General features: G+C 42.0%; 1 protein-coding gene across 1 annotated transcript in view; it reads right to left on the bottom strand.

The window, feature by feature from the left end:
- dmrt1 (doublesex and mab-3 related transcription factor 1) overlaps window positions 1-6466 on the bottom strand; it is a 71452-nt gene extending 64986 nt beyond the window's left edge. The window contains exons 1-2 of the mRNA XM_033018786.1: window positions 6170-6466; window positions 4568-4748 (exon numbers count right to left, since the gene is read on the bottom strand). Coding sequence (XP_032874677.1) covers window positions 4568-4748; window positions 6170-6466 — 478 coding nt within the window. The remainder of the gene's footprint in view (window positions 1-4567; window positions 4749-6169) is intronic.
- Between the last annotated feature and the right edge of the window lie 15082 nt (window positions 6467-21548).

Genomic DNA, 21548 nt, shown 5'->3' with positions numbered 1-21548 from the left:
GTGGCGACCATGTGGTGACTGCAAAGTCTCCTGCAGTCGCCTAAGTGGGACAGGCCCATTAGTGTCAAACACTGATGAAAAAGAAAACACTGAGAAATGAACTAGTATCAAGAAATTATTTTAAAAATCATCTCAAAAACATTGTTCTGCATTAAGCTTTTAGGGCTAAGCCGATCAGATAAACTGGAATACTAAACAACACATGTCTGAATCTGCTGAACTTGGAGGTCATGTTTAACTAAGCCGAGAATAATGAATACTGATGACCAGGAAATAATCATATTGAGGGACCTGAACAACATTGTGAATTCTGAAATACCGAACATTAGTTGATTTATCAACGTTAGAGTGATGAACTGATATTACTTCTGAGTAATAATACTTGTGCTTTTTTCCCCCAAATGTTAAGTTTATCTGGGCAATTTTATTTTGAGACTGCTCCTTTTACTTTTCTCAGATGTACTTATGGAATGGACAATTAATGCACAGTGTATGTGAAATGCCTTCACTGAAAAATACAAGGGTTATAATACATCCAAAAATGTATCTGTAGTTGGTGAAATAAAAGAAACTGCCTGCAAATATGGCAGTCCAGTAATTTTAGAATTAATGCCAAAGGTCTTGAAAAATCAACCTTATCCTGACTGACTGAAAATAGCAAACATAATTTTTGTATTTGCAGTAGGCAGCATTCAAGTAATTCCTGTAGTAATTTAACTTTAGCAATTGCTTCTGTGTAAGTACATTGTGAACATGCACCTGTGTACAGACGTAATAGTAACATCGAAGGAACGGTAACTGCAGCTTCAACACTTAACAAGAAAGAGATAATATTTAATTAATAAACAGCACGATTTATCTCAGATTTATATAAGATAATATTTAGATGGAGCATAGGATAATAATTCTGTGGCATTTTGTTTATATGATAAAAATTACTTATTTTCAAAACTCAAGGAAAAGACTCCCTTTCCTGTTTGATAAAGCACAATATTTTTCCACTTAAATAACATATTTTACAATCATATGTTAATAATATGGTTGAATTAATTTTACAGATTGTATTAATAGCTTCATGCTGATTTTCCAGTATTTTAATTGTAAACCATATTCTTTAGTTTACAAAACATAATTGCAAAAACAGCTGCAATAATATATGTGCAACCTGATGAATATGATTTATATTTGCAGTAATACACACATTTTACCGAATATAATATTGGATTTGATTTGTTAGTAATACAATAGAAAAAATTACCATTTAAAAAGTGCACTCTTGGTAAGTTTCTTTATTAAAGGAAAAACCATTAATTTAAAATAAAATACTGATCAGTAAATCAATATATATTTCAATAAATATTCCATTCTTTCCCACTGTTCTTAAATTGACTGGTAATAAAGATACCGTTTCAAATTACTAAACTTTACCTCAAACACAAGACCAAGATCAAAACTACAACAGAGTGCTTCTTCAAGCTACTATACTAACAAGCTTCAAACTTCAACCATCTTGCTATGTGAACAAAATTCTCGCCAGGTCACTCCTCAAGCGAAAGTGGATACATTTGAACATACTAAGATATTGAAGGAATAAATGATTCACATCTGCCCCATGACATAGCAAGACCATGAATGATCTCGAATCTCAGCATTACTTTTTTATACTTACCCCGTGTACCATCATTTATTCAACATCTAAAAAAACTATTGATGTCCATCTTGAATAAACTGAGTAATAGAACTGACCCCCTGGTTTGATTGCTCCAAAGAGCCATTAGCCTCCAGGTGATGAAAAATCTTGTCACTCAAGTCCCGAATGGGCATCCAACCTGTGACACTTGGTTCCAGGTACTCTAAACAGGGAAGACTTCATCCCTGCATCCAGGGCCGACCTTAAGCCGGTTGGACCGATTGCTCCCGATTGGGCCCCGCGAGTAAGGGGGCCCCACGCTAGAGTAATCTACTCTCGGCTCAGGTAGGTCTACCCCGGGTGGAGGCGGGAGAGAGGGGCTGAGAGAGAGTAGAGGGGGGAGGGGGGTGTGAGGGGGAATGGAGAAGGGGGAGAGGGGGAGGTGGGTCGTTCGCTCACGGCAGCGCTCCCGCCCCTCCAGTCCCCGTGCTTCACGCACACAGCCCCGGCTCCCCCCCCTCTCTCCCCGGGGAGACGCGGTGAACAATACACGGAGGGTCGGGCGGGGCGTTGGCACAACGTTTACAAACATCGACCTCAGCTCACACCCGTTCGCCTGGACCCCAGCATCTGCTCCCGCCGCTAGCCCTCCCCCTCCCTTCTCTCTCTTTTCCCTTCTTTCTCTCCTCCCCTCCCTCCTTTCTATTCTTCCCTCCCTCCCGTCCTTCCTCCATTCTCTCCCTCCCTTCTCCCCTCCCTCCCTCCCACACATATAACGCAGACAACTAACACACACACACACATCACGCACAGACAACTAACACACACAACTAAGTTAGGATGGGGCAGAAGCCCAAAGGGTAGGATGGGGCTGAAGCCCAAAATTTAATGCCTGGACTGGTTTTTCACCAAAGGTTATTGGTTTTCCAGGATCTATTTAATTAAATTACATTTTTTTTCATTTCAGTCACTAAAACAAGTGGTATTGTAACTATGTACTTTTCAGAGGTGATCCACACATTTTGTTTGTTACTTGTAGGCTTACATGTGTGCAATTTTATATTAAAATGTAGCTTAGATCTGTTTGGTCCATTAAGTCGCATGCATTTTGATTACTTTCCATTCTACCATAGAGATATAAAGTCTATAATAGACTTTATTTGTGTTTCTATGATTCTACAGACCTTGGTTGGGAACCTGGGGCTCACCAAAATAGTTCCCAATTGGGCCCCGCACCTCCTAAGGCCGGCCCTGCCTGCATCTTATCTATCTTGAAGATTTTGCATGTTTCAATAATATCTATCACCTCTAATTCTTCAAATTAGACTGCTTAATATCTCTTCCTGGGAAAACCTGCCATGACAAGATCCAGAATCCAATTTGCACAACAGGATAAAAATAATGAGCTAAAAACAACCCGTTGGATGGGCACTGCAGGCCAGTGTGGTCCTGTTCCATGATATCGCCTGTCTATTTCCTTCCAGATTCTGCCACATCTGCTGAGTCCCTCTCGTCATAATGACTGGGTTATTTACTCATGACCCCAGCATCCACATTCTCTTGTATACCAAGAATAAGGATGATGGTTGAAATCAGGGCACAGTTTTGCTGCCTACTATCTGCTGCATAACTAAAGAAAACTAAGACATCTGGAGAATAAAATGAATATCACTCTTCAATTTTTTAAACTAAACTCTGAATAAAATAATGTGAGAATGTAATTTGGTTCCCACGGATCAATGGCTCCATTTACATTACAACTATAACACTACTGCAAGCAGTGTTCACGTTGCAATTATAGCAAAGCGGAATTACAAATAATTGGGGCTGGATGGAATCAGTCATTCAACACTTTGGCAATGTTACTGTTACATTAATCTTAGTTTTAAAGTAGCATTCCTTTGTAAATTAGTTAGAAGCTACTGCCCTTATTAACAGAGAACTTGTCGTATGTCTGGGCAACTGCAGGAAATTAACCGAAAGGAAATAACCTAACTGCCCATCTGTCTGGAACCCATTTCTGATGAATAAATTTCACATAAAACCCCCATACATTTCAGATGAGAACAATGTTAGTTCCCAGCAGCATTTTATTTCATGGTATCAAGAGCATCTTAGCTCAATGATATAACAGATATTAAAAATATTGAAGTGTCTACAGTTGCAATTATTGAACTATCCTCCAGTCTAATAAAATGTTATAAACATATTTCTGAATATATTCTTAAAATGACTAGCGAGACATCAGAAAAATATTCCTGTCACAGCATTCGATTGTACATATTTAAATGTTGCCATGTGTTATTTAAAGGATCTCAAAATAAGCGGGTTAAGTTACTTATTTCAGAAAGTTGGAAATTGGTATTTCCGTAATGGGACCAATGGTTCCATCAATCTTCCAACAAAGCACTGAGCGGTTCCAAGAGAGGGGTTGCTGCCATTTTTCCCAATTAAAATATTAGTAGTTTCATTTTTTACAAATCATTTAGAAAATATAATTTCCTCGAAATATAGGAAATGTGTAATAGTGAATAATAATTCCAACATATTTACAATGAGCTAAAGAAAATACCCATATCAGGTGTTCTGGTTGGAATTCCTGTAAAAACACCAGCCTTAATAATATTTATTAGAATTTCTAAAGTAAACATATAAAACTAATATCTTACATCGTTTGTTTCATTTTCAATTTTTAATTGTAACTTGGTTCAAGATATCAACCTGCATCGATCGTTTTTGCTTTTTGTTCAACTGCTTTTTTTTTGCATTTTAAAACAGAATAATTGGACAATAGTGCAGGAAAGTCTCTTATCGACACAGCTCGATTGTGCAAACCTCACACCAAGTTAAACCCATATTCTTCAGTTTGAAAACGATACGCATTGCACGGTTTTGCCACATTGCAATATACCGGGCTCCAGTTTGCTTTGCATTTACCTGAGGAAGTGACCGGTGTGGTTGGGTTCGACGACAAGCCCGCTCCCCCGGTGCCCAGCGCACACGAGCTGTTGGGAGTTGCATTCTCACGCTTGATGAGCAGTTCGGCGGCTCCGGGCAGGGGAATGGGTCGGCTGATGCCCAGTTCCTCCTCTTGAGCCTGCTGTCTCCTGAGGGCAACCTAGAAATGAAAACAGCCAGTTCATCTCCGGCGAAAGAAAGCACGTCTGATCACGGGCTTGTAAATATACTGTTCAAGAAGGAACTGCAGATGCTGGAAGATCGAAGGTACACAAAAATGCTGGAGAAACTCAGCGGGTGCAGCAGCATCTATGGAGCGAAGGAAATAGGTGACGTTTCGGGCCGAAACCTGAAGGAGTCTGAAGAAGGGTTTCGGCCCGAAACGTCACCTATTTCCTTCGCTCCATAGATGCTGCTGCACCCGCTGAGTTTCTCCAGCATTTTTGTCTACCTTGTAAATATACTGTTTTGGCCCGTGACTGAAAATGTGTCGGTCTTATCTATTAGTTCCACTTGCAAATGGTTGTATTTTAAATTAAATTCAGAGTATGTAAACAACAACTTTAAATAAATTAATGTGTTTCGCTTTGGACAAACTAATTTTACCGCAACAAATATTCAACGTTCAGTATTTTTTTTCTGAAGCACTCATGAAAGATAATTAATGATGAATACACCAGAATATACGAATATATCGTCCCATCTAATACTACACAATCAATAATAGGGATTAAAACAAAGTAGGCACAATGGAAAATACGTTTATTTTGGTGACAGCTGCAAAACTGCAAATATGGCTATGCGGTTTTATCTCAAAGTAATTTGGCTTCCTATTCGTACCACAAATCCTGACATTCCAGTATATGTTTGTAAACACAAATTAACATTCAATTCAAAAGATGCATTTCAAGTTACGCTGAAATTCACACGGCGTTCCAATACTGTATCCTGGAATCGCACTGATTTTTTCCAGGACCGGATATAAATATAACAGCTTTTCATTTATAACATTTAAATTAAAAAAGTGGAAGTGATGTGTTCAGTTCCATCGTAAGAATTTTTATGAAACGTCAATCTATTTGCAGATCTATTTACTACATTAAGAGATTTGAATTCGAATGCATTAAATGCTATAACTATATTTGAGAATGTCAATTTAAATGCGTACGAAAACGCTCGCTGCGAATATTTCAATGGCAGTTACAAACAATTAAAAGTCTCGCAAAGTTGAACCTTCAGATATTATATAGGAGCGTGAATGATTTTGCAATCGTTTTCTATCAATTAAGTTGATCGGAAGCGCGAGTTATTTTAGATGCACGATTGATTTATAATTTTTGTATAACCGAGATTTATGAAAGTATCCCATCGTAAGGATGCAACGATTGGATTTCCACCGATATTTGATTACACTTGTGACAAGATCAACAGACTCGGGGTGCAGGCAGATGTCATTGCCTAACGCTGACATTTCTCGCCTGCGGAATTGGAAGAATGTGCATTTGCAACAGGTCCCCATTCCTGCCCGGGAGCCAGAGTCCCTCCACCGCTGCCTCCGACCCACGCCACCGCCGCAATTACCTGCGCTGCCATGACTCGCTGTCTCTCTGCGATCAAGTTGCATTTCTTGCACTGGCACTCTCTCCACATGCAGAACCTCTTGTGCCCCTTCAGGGCCGACACGTAGCCGTGATTCCTGCACCGGGCACACTTGGGCAGGCGAGGCGACTTCTTCGATGCCGGCGACACCGTGCCCGAGTTTAGCGCTTTGGAGTAGCTGCCGTTGACATTGTTGCTGCTGGCGTTGAGAATAGACTCGCCGTCGCCCACTCCGGCCGCAGCCGCCGCTGAAGACTTGGACCCAGCTCCGTTTGGCATCTTCCCGACAAAGAAACAGGTATTTCGACTTTTTTTCGGTGCGGGTTTTGGTTATTGTAATCAATTGCTTGCTTTCTTTACAGATTTGCTACTTGTCGACGGCGGGTTGTAACAAAGTTTGGGGTTGTTGCTGGGAGGCCGGGCTGCCTGTCTCCAGTGCGGTCCCTCCCTGCAGCTGCACTGAGGCGTCGAGCAGAAAATTGGCGGCTTTTTTTTGCAACCTTCAGCGCCCCTGGATCGGCCTCACGTGCCCCGGGTCACTCGCCGCACCATTGGCTGCCCGGCAAACCCCGGCTCCCGCGCTCACACCGGCCCAGCCTCACGAGTCACACAGCTGAGCTCAGAGGGAGGAGCGGGAAGGGTGTGAAGGCTGCTTCCACTCCAGTAGACCCTGTACTACTCATGAGATTAAAGAGCTGCAAACTGCAGACTGGCGTGGAAGACTGTTCCATGAAATATTTGCAAAATGAATGATTGAAATGACAACGATTAAAAGTATAAACCAGTATTTCCTTCCTACACGTTTAATCCAGGAAGGTGTTCAAACTCTGCGCTACTTAAACAGCTCTATTATTGCATGTAATATTTATTAAGATTGGTATCTATAGTTCAGGCATTGGTGCATTTTGTAGTATCTCTGTGCGCTACCCAGGCTAATTTGTTGAGATTTTGCAGAATACTACAATTAGCACCCCAGTCTGTCTGGTGTATTCAATGGGTGCTACAACTTATATTCAATGGGTGCTACAAGCTAGGAAGGAAATACTGGTTTATACCGAAGATAGACACAAAGTGCTGGAGTAACTCAGCTGGAGCAACTCAGCGGGTCAGGCAGCATCTCTGGAGAAAAAGGATGGGTGACGTTCCTTCTGATCCGAAACATCACCCATCCTTTTTTCCAGAGAGGCTGCCTGACCCTTTGAGTTACTCCAGCACTTTGTGTCTACGGTATTCAATGCATTTTGAACATTTGGATCCTGATTACCCATTCGACATTTCTAAGTGTATCAACGTATGCTGCTGCATACACTATGCAAGTTTTGATCACAATATTACAGATGCCTAAGGCATAGAATCCATAATTGGTTCAGAAAATACCGTTCAGTTTGACCACACCAATCATTCGCTCCCCCTCCTGCATTTCCAACTTACATCATCTAACTGAGCCTTAAATAATTCCACACAATATTCACCAGCACACTATAATGACAGTCTATCCAGCCCAAACTATGCATTAAACATATTTGGCAATGAATTTCCCAACAGCTGAGCAAAATCTGAATTAATAATTTGTACCTGCAACTGATGAAGGGCCATAATCCAGAATACTAAGATGTCCCATTCAATCCTGAAAACACATCCTTTCATTGCTAATAATTTAAGAGTTTAACATTTCTGGGAATGGACAGGGCACACATATTGGTGGAGGGGGAATGGAAGGGGCAGCGGGTGGACGGAGGGGATGGAAAGAGCTGTAATTTGATGCACAATTTGCATCACCCAACTCAGGTTCAGGGTTCAAGTGCTGCTTCCCAAACTTGATCACAAAAATGCTCTGGAAAAGCACAAGCCTGCTCCATTACTGGTGCAGTTTTATGGATTAGATATTAAACCAACCACTCTTAGAAGGGTTACGACCCAAAACGTCACCCATCCTTTTTCTCCAGAGATGATGCCTGACCCGCTGAGTTACTCCAGCGCTTTGTGCCTATATTTACTCTTCTTTGCCTGGTGGATGAAAGTGATCGATGCCCCGTGTCACTCACTATTAGGAATAACACCAATAATTTGGTCATTTTCACATTACTATTTGTGGGAAAGTATTGTGCACAATTTAAATTACCATATTTCCCACAACAGCCACACTATTTCTAAAGGACTGTTAGCTAACAATGCAGTGCAACTTTTTGAAAGATGCGAAATAAATATGATTTTTTTTGTTCTCATCCTCATTCTTTCAAGACTCTGACCCTCTTAAACTGACATATTAAACAATGGCATGATGCTAATACCATAAACCAAGAGCTATTTCAGGGAAATTCCTGGAAAGTTGTATGCTTTAAGCCAGTGTTTTGACTTGCACTGTACTTTTTCATGAACCACATCAGATCAATGTAATTGGGAAGGCTTCAAAAGTATATACAGGGTATGTCCAAAAATATCTTTGTAGCATATATCCCAAAAATTGCAGGACTTGTTAGTGGATTTTAATAAATATAAATACAGAGGCAACAATTTTATGCTGCTGGTTAAACTGTATCAGATCTAATCTAATAGGCATATGGTACATCTCAGGGGATAAATATTGACAAATTCTACTAGTTGAGTGTTTTAGAACACCTGGTTGGTTAAAGACTTAATTCAACCAAGAATAAGTGAATAATTAGTGGTTTAGCAACATTTTCAATACATTTTAAAAGGCAACGTTTGCTGGTACTCTTCAATTGTCTTCATTTAAAATGTTTGTTATTCTTTTGCAAGTTTGTGAATTCTATTTTACTGATCTGGTGCTTTGTGATAATAAAATAATACAAATGCTTTCACTGAATCAAGAGCTATTCGTAGACCAAACCAATTAACCAATTCAAATTGTGTGCTTTTGCCTATATGTCTTTTCCTTATTAAGTTTAATTACTTGCATGATGAAAGCTTCTTGTAAGAAGAACACACTTGAAAACAATGACTGAAAGATTATTTGATTTTTTTTACCTGTTTGAATACAATGATGGATTATGCAGCTCGTTCATTGTGTAATGGGGTAAAATTTACACTTTTGAGTGTTTGTTCCGAGTGCACTATTAGGCTCATACAGAATCAGGATGCATCTAAATTGTAACTATGGCTGGAGATGTAAAGTAAATGCGCCCATAGCAGCTTAAATTGAGGTGGACAGCTTTTACATTATTAGTCCATTAACATATTTACGTGCCAAATAGTCATGTAAGAGACTATTACAAGCAAGTCAGGATTAAAAGGAGAGGACAATAGCCCCTGCAAGTTTCATAATAGGAGACCCACATTTCAAATGTTTTAGAAAAGCCTTAAAGTGCATCAAAACTCACGTGTTTTTCAGAAAGTTGAAGATGCCAGTTACCAAGAAGAGACAAACGAAGATGAAAATAAAGGATACGCTAGTTTCAGACACAAAACTGCTGACAGATAACAAAGCAGCCCAGCGCCCAATCTATGGTTTGATGGTCCTCTGTGTCGCTCATCAGCCTAGGTCAGCATTACAACTTATTTGTTAGGAAGTGTGGCCAAGTTTCATAACTGATTGTTACAGGCACTGCATGTGCCAACTTTTTGATACAAAATAGCTACAGGTCTCTGTGCAACATTTGGGTCTTTTCTTCATTTTCCTATCCCCTGGTGTACATCAAGAAAGGAGAAACAAACCCTCTGTAACATAACGTCCCAACTTCATACCTAATTCCCTGACTGATGAAGGCACGTGTGCCAAAAGCTTTCTTCATCACCCTGTCACCCGTGACACCACTTTGAGGGAAATATGTATGTGTACATGCAAGGAAATGCAGATGCTGGTTTACAAAAAAAGAGCAGGCATAACTCAGCAGGTCAGGCAGCATCATGGAGAACATAGATAGGTGACACTTCAGGTTGGGACGTTCTTTATGCCTGAAGAAGAGTCCAGACCTGAAGTGTCACCTCTAAATGTTCTCTTGAGATGCTGCCTAACCCGTATGTGCTTCCACATCTAGGTCCCTTTGTTCTACAACGTTTCCAGAGCTCTATGATTCACTGTGAAAGTCCCACTCTGGTTTAACTTCCCAAAGTGAAATACCTTGCACTTAACTCTATTTGCTATTCCTCACCCCTTTTATCCCTATCTGATCAAGGTTCTGTTGAAATTCTCGATAGCCTTTACTGTCCATGATATAACCTATTTTAGTGTCATCTGCAAGCATACTAACCATGCCTTGTAAATTCTCATCCAAATCATTGATATAAATGACAAACAACAATGTGCCCTCAGACATACCACCAGATCCGGGGTCTCCAATCCACAAAACAACCTTCCACCATCAACCTCTTCTGAACCTTCTGAATTTTATAGTCGGCAGGACAGTACTCTGCATATCGCCAACTTGGGCAATTTTTACATTTTTATCAAGCCAATTAATCAATCCAATTAACCTACAAACCTGTACGTCTTTGGAATGTGGGAGGAAACCGAAGATCTCGGAGAAAACCCATGCAGATCACGGGGAGAACGTACAAACTCCATATAGACAGCACCCATAGTCGGGATCGAACCCGGATCTGTGGCACTGCATTTTGCTGTAAGGCAGCAACTCTACCGCTATGCCACCGTGACTGCCCTCTGCTTCCTATCATCAAGCCAATTATGTTAGAGAAATCAGGTGTATCAACATTAATGGCTCTGGTAGAGCTAGAAGGATAAACATCACAGTTTATGTGATTCTTCACTGATCTGCCTGGGAGAAAGCTAAGTAGATCCTTCAAGGGGTTCAATTGAAGTGTTCAAGATCACAAAGAACTACAGAATGTAAATAAAGAACTATTTGGAACGGTAAGAAAATAGAGGATTATGTTTTAATGAGGGCGGCACAGTGGTGCCACAGTTGAGCTACTGCCTTACAGTGCCAGATATCCAGATTCAATCTTGACTACGGGTGCTGTTCGTACAGAGTTTGTGCATTTTCCCTGTGACGGCATGTGCTTTGGTTTTGTGCCCCATTCCAAAGACGTGCAGGTTTATAGGTTAATTGGCTTCTGTAAGTTTTCCTCAGTGTGTAGGATAGCGTTTGTATACAGGTGATTGTTGGTCGGTGTGACTCGGTGGACCGAAGAGCCTGTTTCCATGTTGTATCTCTAAATTAAACTAAACTAACATTGGCAATAGAAGAAAGGTAACATGAAATCCAGTGAATAGTTTGCTCTGGTAGACAGTGGCTGAAAGGGTAATGGAATCAAATTCAGTAATGGCTTTCAAAAAGGAATGGCTTTCAAAAAAGGAATGGCTTTCAAAAAAGCAAAAGGAATACATGAAAGCAAAAATATTGCAAGAATATGAGGACAATACCAGGGATCCAGACCTATTAGATTGCTCATCCAGGGAACTGGTAACAACTTGATAGGCTGAATGGCATTCATATGATTTGTAGACTGAATGTAGACCTCTAGTGCAATATTTCAGTGCAACAGTCAAATAAATCAAGGAGCACTCTCCTACTGCCTTTGCAAGCATTTGCCCATTGGCCAGAACAAATTAACAAAGGTTAATTCATCATTATTTTATTGATATTTGTGATTTCTTGCTGTGAAAAGAATGGCTGTATATTTGTCTATAAAAGAGTAGCGACGACACATAATTGTTGGGAGTCAATAGACAAGAAAGTGTCAGGAGTGTTTAATTGTCATATGTACTGAAACGGAAGGATGAAATTCTTACTTGTAACACATAATAAGTTATGCTCAGACCACAAATGTATAAAGATAATATACACATGCAAGTTTATTATTTCTATTAAACAAAAAAGTACATTTGCTGCTAAAAAACAAAATAAATATTACAAATGATGCAAAAGGAAGTGATATTGAACATTTAAATATTATTTCATCAAAATATGGTACAGAAAGAAGTAATGACAACAAATTATATCAATTTATTTAAATGCTGTTGGAACATTCATAACACTTTAAAGAAAAGACATACAATAAATGAAAATTCCTCATGTAATACAGCAAAAAAAAGAAATTAATTTTGCAAAGATGATTAAAAACAGAGATGTTTTCATATTCAACCATTTAAAGAACATTATAAAGGTGCTTTGTTGCAAAATAAAGACTTGGCTGAAGGGCAAGGTCGAAATGATCTACCCCATCTGCCTCTCGTTATCAAACAGATGGCTGAATGTTGTATTCACTCCGTTGCTCAATTACACATTCTGCTTATTGCTTTGCATTGAATTTGTTTCTTTTTCATTTTTACCTATTCTTGCTTTGGAAAAACTTTGGTTTAAATTCATATTGAGTTTTTGCAAGTAACCTTTGCTTCCGAATGTGGCCATTTATCCTGACTTTGCAGTATTCACAGAGAGGCTATCCTATCTACAACTAGCTGTGAAAGTATGATAAATAATATTTAAATAATTTTACTTGTTCTCTGACTGCGGTTACTGTCAAATGGGATATTTACTGATCATTAGCTCCAGAGGCTTTGGCGGGAGAGCTGAGTAAAGGGTAACAGCAGGTTAAGGTACAGTCTGTTCTTTTGGGTAATTCTCACAAGTTTTTTAGTTTGTAGAGGTGGCAGTTGGAACAGCGGAATGTTCCTCCTGCAGGATGTTGGAAGTAAGGGGCATTTCCAGTGCCCCTGGGACTACACCTGTGGTAAATATATTCAGCTGCATCCCCTTATAGACCGTGTTTAGAAACTGAAGCTACAGCTGGATGACCTCAGGATTATATGGGAGTGCGAGAGTGTCATAAATAGGAGTTACAATGAGGTGGTCATGCCGAAGGTACAGGCTGGAAGTTGATGGGTGACCACCAGGAAAAGGAGTAGGCAGAAACTGCAGGAATCCCGTGGGGCCATTCCCCTCGACAACAGGAATGCTCCTTTGAATACTGTAGTGGCGTTGTATCAGTCAGGGGAGAGTAGCAACAGCAGCAGTGGTCCGGCTTGCAGTGTCAGGCCTAGCCCTGAGGCACAGCAGGGTAAGGGAAACTCAGGCAGAGCCATAGTGATTGCAGACTTGTTAGTTAGGGCACAGACAGGGGATTCTGTGGCAGCAAAGGTGACTCCAGGATGGTCTGTTGCCTCCCTGGAGTCAGGGTCCAGGATGTCTCTGAGCGGTTTCAGTACATTCTCAAGTGGTAGGAAAAGGGATTTGCTCCTGCAAAGTGAATATAGGAAGTAAGGCAGAAGATCAAAAAGCAGGACCCCAATGGTAGTAATCCCTAGATTATGACTGGTGCCACGTGCTGGTGAGGATAGAAAGACAGATGAATGCATGGCTCAGGAGTTGGTGTAGGGGGCAGGGATTCAGATTTTTAGACAATTGGGATCTCTTCTGGGGCAGAGGTAACCTGAACAAGAGGGACAGGTTGTACTTGAACTGGAGGGAGAACCTGTATCCTTGCAGGGATGTTTGCTAATGCTATTTGGGAGCGTTTAAACTAGAAAGGCAAGGGGATGGAAACCAGAGAAGTTGGTCAGCAATTGGAAGGATTGATGGGAAGGTAGAGGTCAGGACCAGTAACAATCAACAGAAGGACAGGCAGGAAGAGGTGATGGAATATGGTAAAGCATAGGGGCTGGAGTTTATTTATTTCATTGCAAGGAGTATTGTGGAGAAAGCAGATGAACTTAGAGCTTGGATTGATGCTTGGGACCTTGATACCGTAGCCATTGTGGAAACATGGTTGCAGGAGGGACATGTCTGGCAGCTTGATGTTCCAGGGTTTCAATGTTTCAGACGTGATCGAGAGGGAGGTAAAAAATGTGGAGGAGTTGCGCTACTGGTCAGGGAGACTATCACGGTGGCACTCAGAGAGCAGATACAGGAGGGTTCGTCCACTGAGGTAGTAAGGGTAGAACTTAGAAATAGGAAAGGTCCAAGCGCTCCAATGGGATTGTACTATAGGCCCCCCTATAGCATGAGGGAGATAGCTGCCGATGTTCCACCAATGGGTGGTAGCCAGTGCCATCTTCGTCACTGTCGTGTGCTGGGGCGGCAGGGCAAAGGCCATGGACGTCAATAGGATCAACAAACTCATCAGGAAGGCTGGGTCCGTCCTGGGGGCGGAGTTGAATTCGTGGGAGATAGTCTTGGAGGGGAGGATACTCCTCAAACTGCGGAGCATCTTGGACAATACAGCTCACCCCCTCCATGACATACTGGTCAACCTAAGGAGTACCTTCAGCAACAGACTGGTTCCACCAAGATGCAGTACAGAATGCCACAGGAGATCCTTCTTCCCTGTGGCTATCAAACTGTACAACTCCTACCGATTCTGTCATGGAGGCAAGGTACTAAACATGTACTTTGCATCTGCTTTCACCAAGGAGAAGGGCATGGAGGACAGTGAGAACAGCGTGGAGAATATAATGTGCATGAGCATTTTGAGATTAAGAAGGAGGAGGTTTTGGGGAACTTGAAGAGCAATATGTAGATACAGTAAATATCCTAGACCTGATAGAAGTTATCCCGGGGTTATTGAATGAGGCAAGTGAGGAGATTGCAGGAGGACTGGATAATAGCTAATGTTGGTCCTTTATTTAAAAAGGGAAATAGAGCTAATTATAGGCCAGTGATTGACGAAGGTGATCGATGAGGGTAGTGTGGTGGATGTTATCTACATGGATTTTAGATAAAGTTTCCCATAGTAGACTGATCCAGAAGATTAAGATGCACGGGATTAACTATGAGTTTGCTGTGTGGATTAGGAACCGGTTTACTGCTGGAAGACAGGATCTGGTTGAAAGACAATATTCAGGCTGGAGGTCTATGACCAGTGGAGTTGTGCAGGGATCTGTGCTGGGACCACTGCTTACTTTTAGAGATAGTGCGGAAATAGGCCCTTCGGCCCACTGGGTCGGCATCCACCAGCGATCCCCACATATTAACACTATCCTACACACTAGTAAAAATGTAAAATTTCACATTTATCAGGCCAATTTACCTACATACCTGTACACCTTTGGAGTGTGGGAGGAAACCGAAGATCTTGGAGAAAACCCACACAGGTCACGGGGAGAACATACAAACTCCGTACAGACAGCACCCATAGTTGGGATCGAACCCGGGTCTCCAGCACTGTAACCGCTGTAAGGCAGCAATTCTACCGCTGCGCCACCGTGCCATCTTGTGATCTTTGTGAAATTTGTATAAATGACTAGGATGTAGGCAGGTTGGTTAGTAGTTGCATATGGCACCAAGATAGTTGTGGACTATGAAAAAGGCTGTCAAAATATACAGCAAGATATAAATCAGCTACAGAAATGGGCGGAGAGATATGGCAGATGCAGTATAATTCGAGCAAGTCTGAGGAGTTCCACATTGGGAAGTCAAATGTAAGGAGAAAATGTACAATTAATGGCATGACCCTTAACAGTATTGATGTACAGGGGATCTTGGGGTCCAAGTTCATAACTCCCTGAAAGTGGCAACACAAGTAGAGAGAGTGGTAAGAGGCATATGATATGCTTGCTTCCATAGGTCGGGCATTGAGTATAAGAGTCAGAAAGTCATTATGCTGTTTTATAGGGCTTTGGATAGGCCACATGTGGAGTATTGTGTGAAGTTAGGAAATAGGAACCAGTGTGAGAGGGGAGGTGAATACCGAATTAAAAGTGTTATATATGAATGCACGAAGTATAAGAAATAAAGTGGATGAGCTTGAGGCTCAGTTAGAGATTGGTAAGTATGATGTGGGAATTACAGAGACATGGCTGCAAGAGGATCAGAGCTGGGAACTGAATATTCAGGGGTATACGTCCTATCGAAAAGACAGACAGGTGGGCAGAGGGAGTGGGGTAGCTCTGTTGGTAAGGAATGAAATTCAGTCCCTTGCAAGGGGTGACATAGAATCCGAAGATGTAGAGTAATTGTGGATAGAACTAAGGAATTGTAAGGGTAAAAAGACCCTAATGGGAGTTCTCTATAGGCCCCCAAACAGTAGCCTGGATATAGGGTGCAAGTTGCATCAGGAGTTAAAATTGGCATGTAACAAAGGTAATGCTACAGTGGTTCTGGGTGATTTCAACATGCGGGTAGACTGGGGAAATCAGGTTGGTACTGGGCCCCAAGAAAGGGAGTTTGTAGAGTGCCTCCGAGATGGATTCTTAGAGCAGCTTGTACTGGAGCCTACCAGGGAGAAGGCAATAATGGATTTAGTGTCGTGTAATGAACCAGATTTGATAAGTGAACTCAAGGTAAAAGAGCCATTAGGAGGTAGTGACCATAATGTGATAAATTTTAATCTGCAATTTGAGAGGGAGAAGGTAAAATCGGAAGTGTCGGTATTGCAGTTGAACAATGAGGACTATGGAGGCATGAGGGAGGAGCTGGCCAAAGTTGACTGGAAAGGGACCCTAGCAGGGATGACGGTGGAACAGCAATGGCAGGCATTTCTGGGAATAGTCCAGAAGATGCAGGATCATTTCATTCCAAAGATAAGAAAGATTCTAAGAGGAGTAAGAGGCAACCGTGGCTGACAAGGAAAGTCAAGGACAGTATAAAAATAAAATAAAAGCCATATAACATAGCAAAGATGAGCAGGAAGCCAGAGGATTGGGCAACTTTTAAAGATCCATTGATGGAAAATAAAAAGGCAATACGGGGAGAAAAGATTAAGTACGAAGGTAAGATAGCCAAGAATGTAAAGGAGGATAGTAAAAGCTTCTTTAGGTATGCGAAGAGAAAAAAAAAATTAAGACAAATGTGGGTCCCTTGAAGACAGAAACAGGTGAATTTATTGCGTGGAACAAGGAAATGGCAGACGAGTTGCATAAGTACTTTGGTTCTGTCTTCATTAAGGAAGACATAACCACTCTCCCAGATGCACTTGTGGGCAGAGGACCAAGGGTGACAGAGGAACTGAAGGAAATGCACATTAGTCAGGAAATGGCGTTGGGTAGACTGATGGGACTGAATACTGATGGTCTGCATCCCAGGGTACTCAAGGAGGTGGCTCTAGAAATCATTGACACATTGGTGATCATTTGCCAATGTTTTATAGACTCTGGATCAGTTCCTGTGGATTGGAGGATAGCTAATGTTATCCCCCTTTTTAAGAAAGGAGGGAAAAGGAAAGCAGGAAATTATAGACCAGTTAGCCTGATATCAGTGGTGGGGAAGATGCTGGAGTCGATTATTAAAGATGTAATAGTGGCGCATTTGGATAGCTGTAACGGGATCGGTCCAAGTCAGCATGGATTTACACAGGGGAAATCATGCTGGAATTTTTTGAGGATATAACAAGTAAAATGGTCAAGGGAGAGCCAGTGGATGTGGTGTACCTGGACTTTCAGAAAGCCTTTGATAAGGTCCCAGGAGATTAGTGGGCAAAATTAGAGCACATGGTATCGGTGGTAGGGTATTGACATGGATAGAAAATTAGTTGACAGACAGGAAACAAAGAGTAGGGTTTAACGGGTCCCTTTCAGAATGGCAGGCAGCGACAAATGGGGTGCCGCAAGGCTCGGTGCTGGGACCACAGATATCTATATAATTAAAAGTCTCATCTTGACCACTTCCTGTTTGCACTGCATATTGATTTTAGAAAAAACGCTACCACTTACTCATCTTACTCTTACTCAGAGTCCCCCTCCGCTGTGCAGGACAAGAGGATTTTTCCCATCGATTAAAAATAAAAGGGTTATTAGTGTTTAAAAAATGTTGAGATTCACTCTCCTGTCAATCACCACTATGAAGGCCATGCCCCTTCCGGTGGGAGGGAGGAGGGACTATAAAACCCGGAAGTGTGGTTGTGGCTCAGTCTCTGCAAGATGGGGGAGGGAGAGGTCACTTTGGTGGCCTTGCACCCTGCTTGAAATGGTAGGAAACTGCTTTTGAATTTGGTGGCCTTGCACCCTGCTTGAAATGGTAGGAAACTGCTTTTAAATTTGGTTGCCTGCACCCTGCTTGAAATGCTAGGAAACTGCTTTTGAAATTTGTGGCCTTGCACCCTGCTTGAAATGGTAGGAAACTACATTTGACCTGGACCAGCCCTGTGAACATGGGACCCAACGGGTCCTACTTAGTCTAGTTTACAATATACATTCATGATTTAGATGAAGGAATTAAAAGTAACATTAGCAAATTTGCAGATGACACAAAGCTGGGTGGCAGTGTGAACTGTGAAGAGGATGCAGGATGACTTAGACAGATTGGGTGAGTGGGCAGATGCAGTAGAACAGGAAGGCAGATTATTATCTGAATGGTGTCAGGTTAGGAAAAGGGGAAGTACAACGAGACCTGGGTGGCCTTGTACATCATTCACTGAAAGTAAGCATGAAGGCACAGCAGGCAGGGAACAAAGCTAATGGCATGTTGGCCTTCATAATGAGAGGAGTTGAGTATAGGAGCAAAGAGGTCCTTCCGCAGTTGTACAGGGCCCTGGTGAGACCACACCTGGCGTTTTGTGTGCAGTTTTGGTCTCCTAATTTGAGGAAGGACATTCTTGCTATTGAGGGAGTGCAGCGTAGGTTCACGAGGTTAATTCCCGGGATGGCGGGACTGTCATATGATGAAAGATTGGAGCGACTGGGCCTGTATTCACAGGAATTTAGAAGGATGAGAGAGGATCTTATTGAAACATATAACATTATTAAGGGATTGGACATGCTAGATGCAGGAAACATGTTCACAGGAGTCTAGAACCAGGGTCCATGGTTTAGGAATAAGGGGTAGGCCATTTAGAACTGAGATGAGGAAAAGCCTTTTCACCCAGAGTTGTGAATTTGTGGAATTCTCTGCCTCAGAAGGCAGTGGAGGCCGATTCACTGGATGCATTCAAAATAGAGTTAGATAGAGTTCTTAGGGCTAGCAGAATCAAGGGATATGGGGAGAAGGCAGGAATGGGGTACTGATTATGAATGATCAGCCATGATCACATTGAATGGCGGTTCTGGCACGAAGGGCTGAATGGCCTACTCCTGCATCTATTGCCTATGTCTAAGTATCTGTGTAAGTTCTAGTTAAGCCCCTGTCCCACTGTAGGGGTAATTTAAGAGTTCTCGGAGAATGTCCGTAGCGGGTCCGTAGGAGTTCGTGGATGTTTCGTGGCGGCTTGTAATGCTAACGGTAGGTACTCGGGACATCCGGTAAACTCGTGACTTTTTTTCATCCCTGTAAAAAATGTTGAGTAAAAAAATACTCGTGACGAACCGCTACGAGACATCCACGAACTCCTACGGACGCGCTACGGACACTGTCCGAGTTAGAATCAGGGGAAAACTTGGGAGAACTCCTGAATTACCTCGTACAGTGGGACAGGGGCTTTACCTCATCACGGAAAGAAAGCGGAGGCGTTGAAATTGGTCCAGTGAAGGTTCACCAGAATTATGCCTGGATTAACTCTATTTTGAATGCATCCAGTGAATCGGCCTCCACTGCCTTCTGAGGCAGAGAATTCCACAAATTCACACCTGAAGTATTGCGTACAGTTTTGGTCTCCTAATCTGAGGAAAGACATTCTTGCCATAGAGGGAGTACAGAGAAGGTTCACCAGACTGATTCCTGGGATGTCAGGACTTTCATATGAAGAAAGACTGGATAGACTTGGCTTGTACTCGCTAGAATTTAGAAGATTGAGGGGGGATCTTATAGAAACGTACAAAATTCTTACGGGGTTGGACAGGCTAGATGCAGGAAGATTGTTCCCGATGTTGGGGAAGTCCGGAACAAGGGGTCACAGTTTAAGGATAAGGGGGAAATCTTTTAGGACCGAGATGAGAAAAACATTTTTCACACAGAGAGTGGTGAATCTCTGGAATTCTCTGCCACAGAAGGTAGTTGAGGCCAGTTCACTGGCTATATTTAAGAGTGAGTTAGATGTGGACCTTGTGGCTAAAGGAATCAGGGGGTGTGGAGAGAAGGCAGGTACAGGATACTGAGTTGGATGATCAGCCATGATCATATTGAATGGCATTGCAGGCTCGAAGGGCCGAATGGCCTACTCCTGCACCTATTTTCTATGTTTCTATTAGAGCTATTAGCTACAGGGAGAGGTTGGACAGACATGGATTGTTTTGTTTGGATGTTGGAGGTTGCGGGGAGACCCGACAAAGAATATAAGATTATGAGAATCATAGATAGGGTAGATAGTCTGAATCTTTTTCCCAGGATGAAAGAAAATCAAATACTAGAGAGCATAGCGTTAAGGTGAGTGGGGCAATGTTTAAACGTTTTTTACACAGAGGGTGATGATTGCCTTGCATTTAAAAGACTTTTGGATAGGCATATGGATATGCGGTTAATAGAGCGATATGGATTATGCGCAGGCAAATAAGTAAATGGTCGGTACCATGTTTGGCACAAACATTGTTGGCCGAAGGGCCTGTTCTTGTGCTATACTATGTTCTATTCCTGGTTGCACTGAGAAGGTGATAGTGGCTTGTCTTTGTTACTTCATTCAATTGAAACACTTACCAAGTTTATTTAGAAATCAGTTAACACTCATTGATTAGAAACATAGAAAATAGTGCAGGAGGCCATTCAGCCCTTCGAGCCAGCACCACCATTCATTGTGATCATGGCTAATCGTCCCCAATCAATAACCCGTGCCTGCCTTCTCCCCATATCCCTTGATTCCACCAGCCCCTAGAGCTCTATCTAACTCTCTCTTAAATCCATCCAGTGATTTGGCCTCCATTGCCCTCTGTGGCAGGGAATTCCACAAATTCACAACTCTCTGGGTGAAAATGTTTTTTTTCACCTCAGTCCTAAATGGCCTCCCCTTTATTCTAAGACTGTGGCCCATGGTTCTGGACTCACCCAACATTGGAAACATTTTTCCTGCATCTAGCCTGTCCAGTCTTTTTATGTTTCTATACGATATCCCCTCATCCTTCTAAACTCCAGTGAATACAAGCCTAGTCTTTTCAATCTTTCCTCATATGACAGTCCCGCCATCTCAGGGATCAATCTCGTAAACCTACGCTGCACTGCCTCAAACACAAGGATGTCCTTCCTCAAATTAGGAGACCAAAACTGTACACAATACTCCAGATGTGGTCTTACCAGAGCATATACAACTGCAGAAGAATCTCTCTACTCCTATACTCTTGTTAGGAAGGCCAGCACTCCATTAGCTTTCTTCACTGCCTGCTGTACCTGCACGGCAACTTTCAGTGACCGATGTACAAGGACACCCAGGTCTCGCTGTACCTCCCCCTTACCTAACCTAACCCCATTGAGATCATAATCTTCCCCCTTGTTTTTGCTACCAAAGTGGATAACCTCACATTTATCTATATTATACTGCATCTGCCACACATCTGCCCACTCACTCAACCTGTCCAGGTCACCCTGCAACCTCCAAACATTCTCTTCACAGTTCACACTGCCACCCAGCTTTGTGTCATCCGCAA

The sequence above is a fragment of the Amblyraja radiata genome, chromosome 3, assembly GCF_010909765.2.
Source record: "Amblyraja radiata isolate CabotCenter1 chromosome 3, sAmbRad1.1.pri, whole genome shotgun sequence".
NCBI classification, from domain to species: domain Eukaryota; kingdom Metazoa; phylum Chordata; class Chondrichthyes; order Rajiformes; family Rajidae; genus Amblyraja; species Amblyraja radiata.
This window is presented reverse-complemented; position numbering and strand designations above follow the sequence as displayed.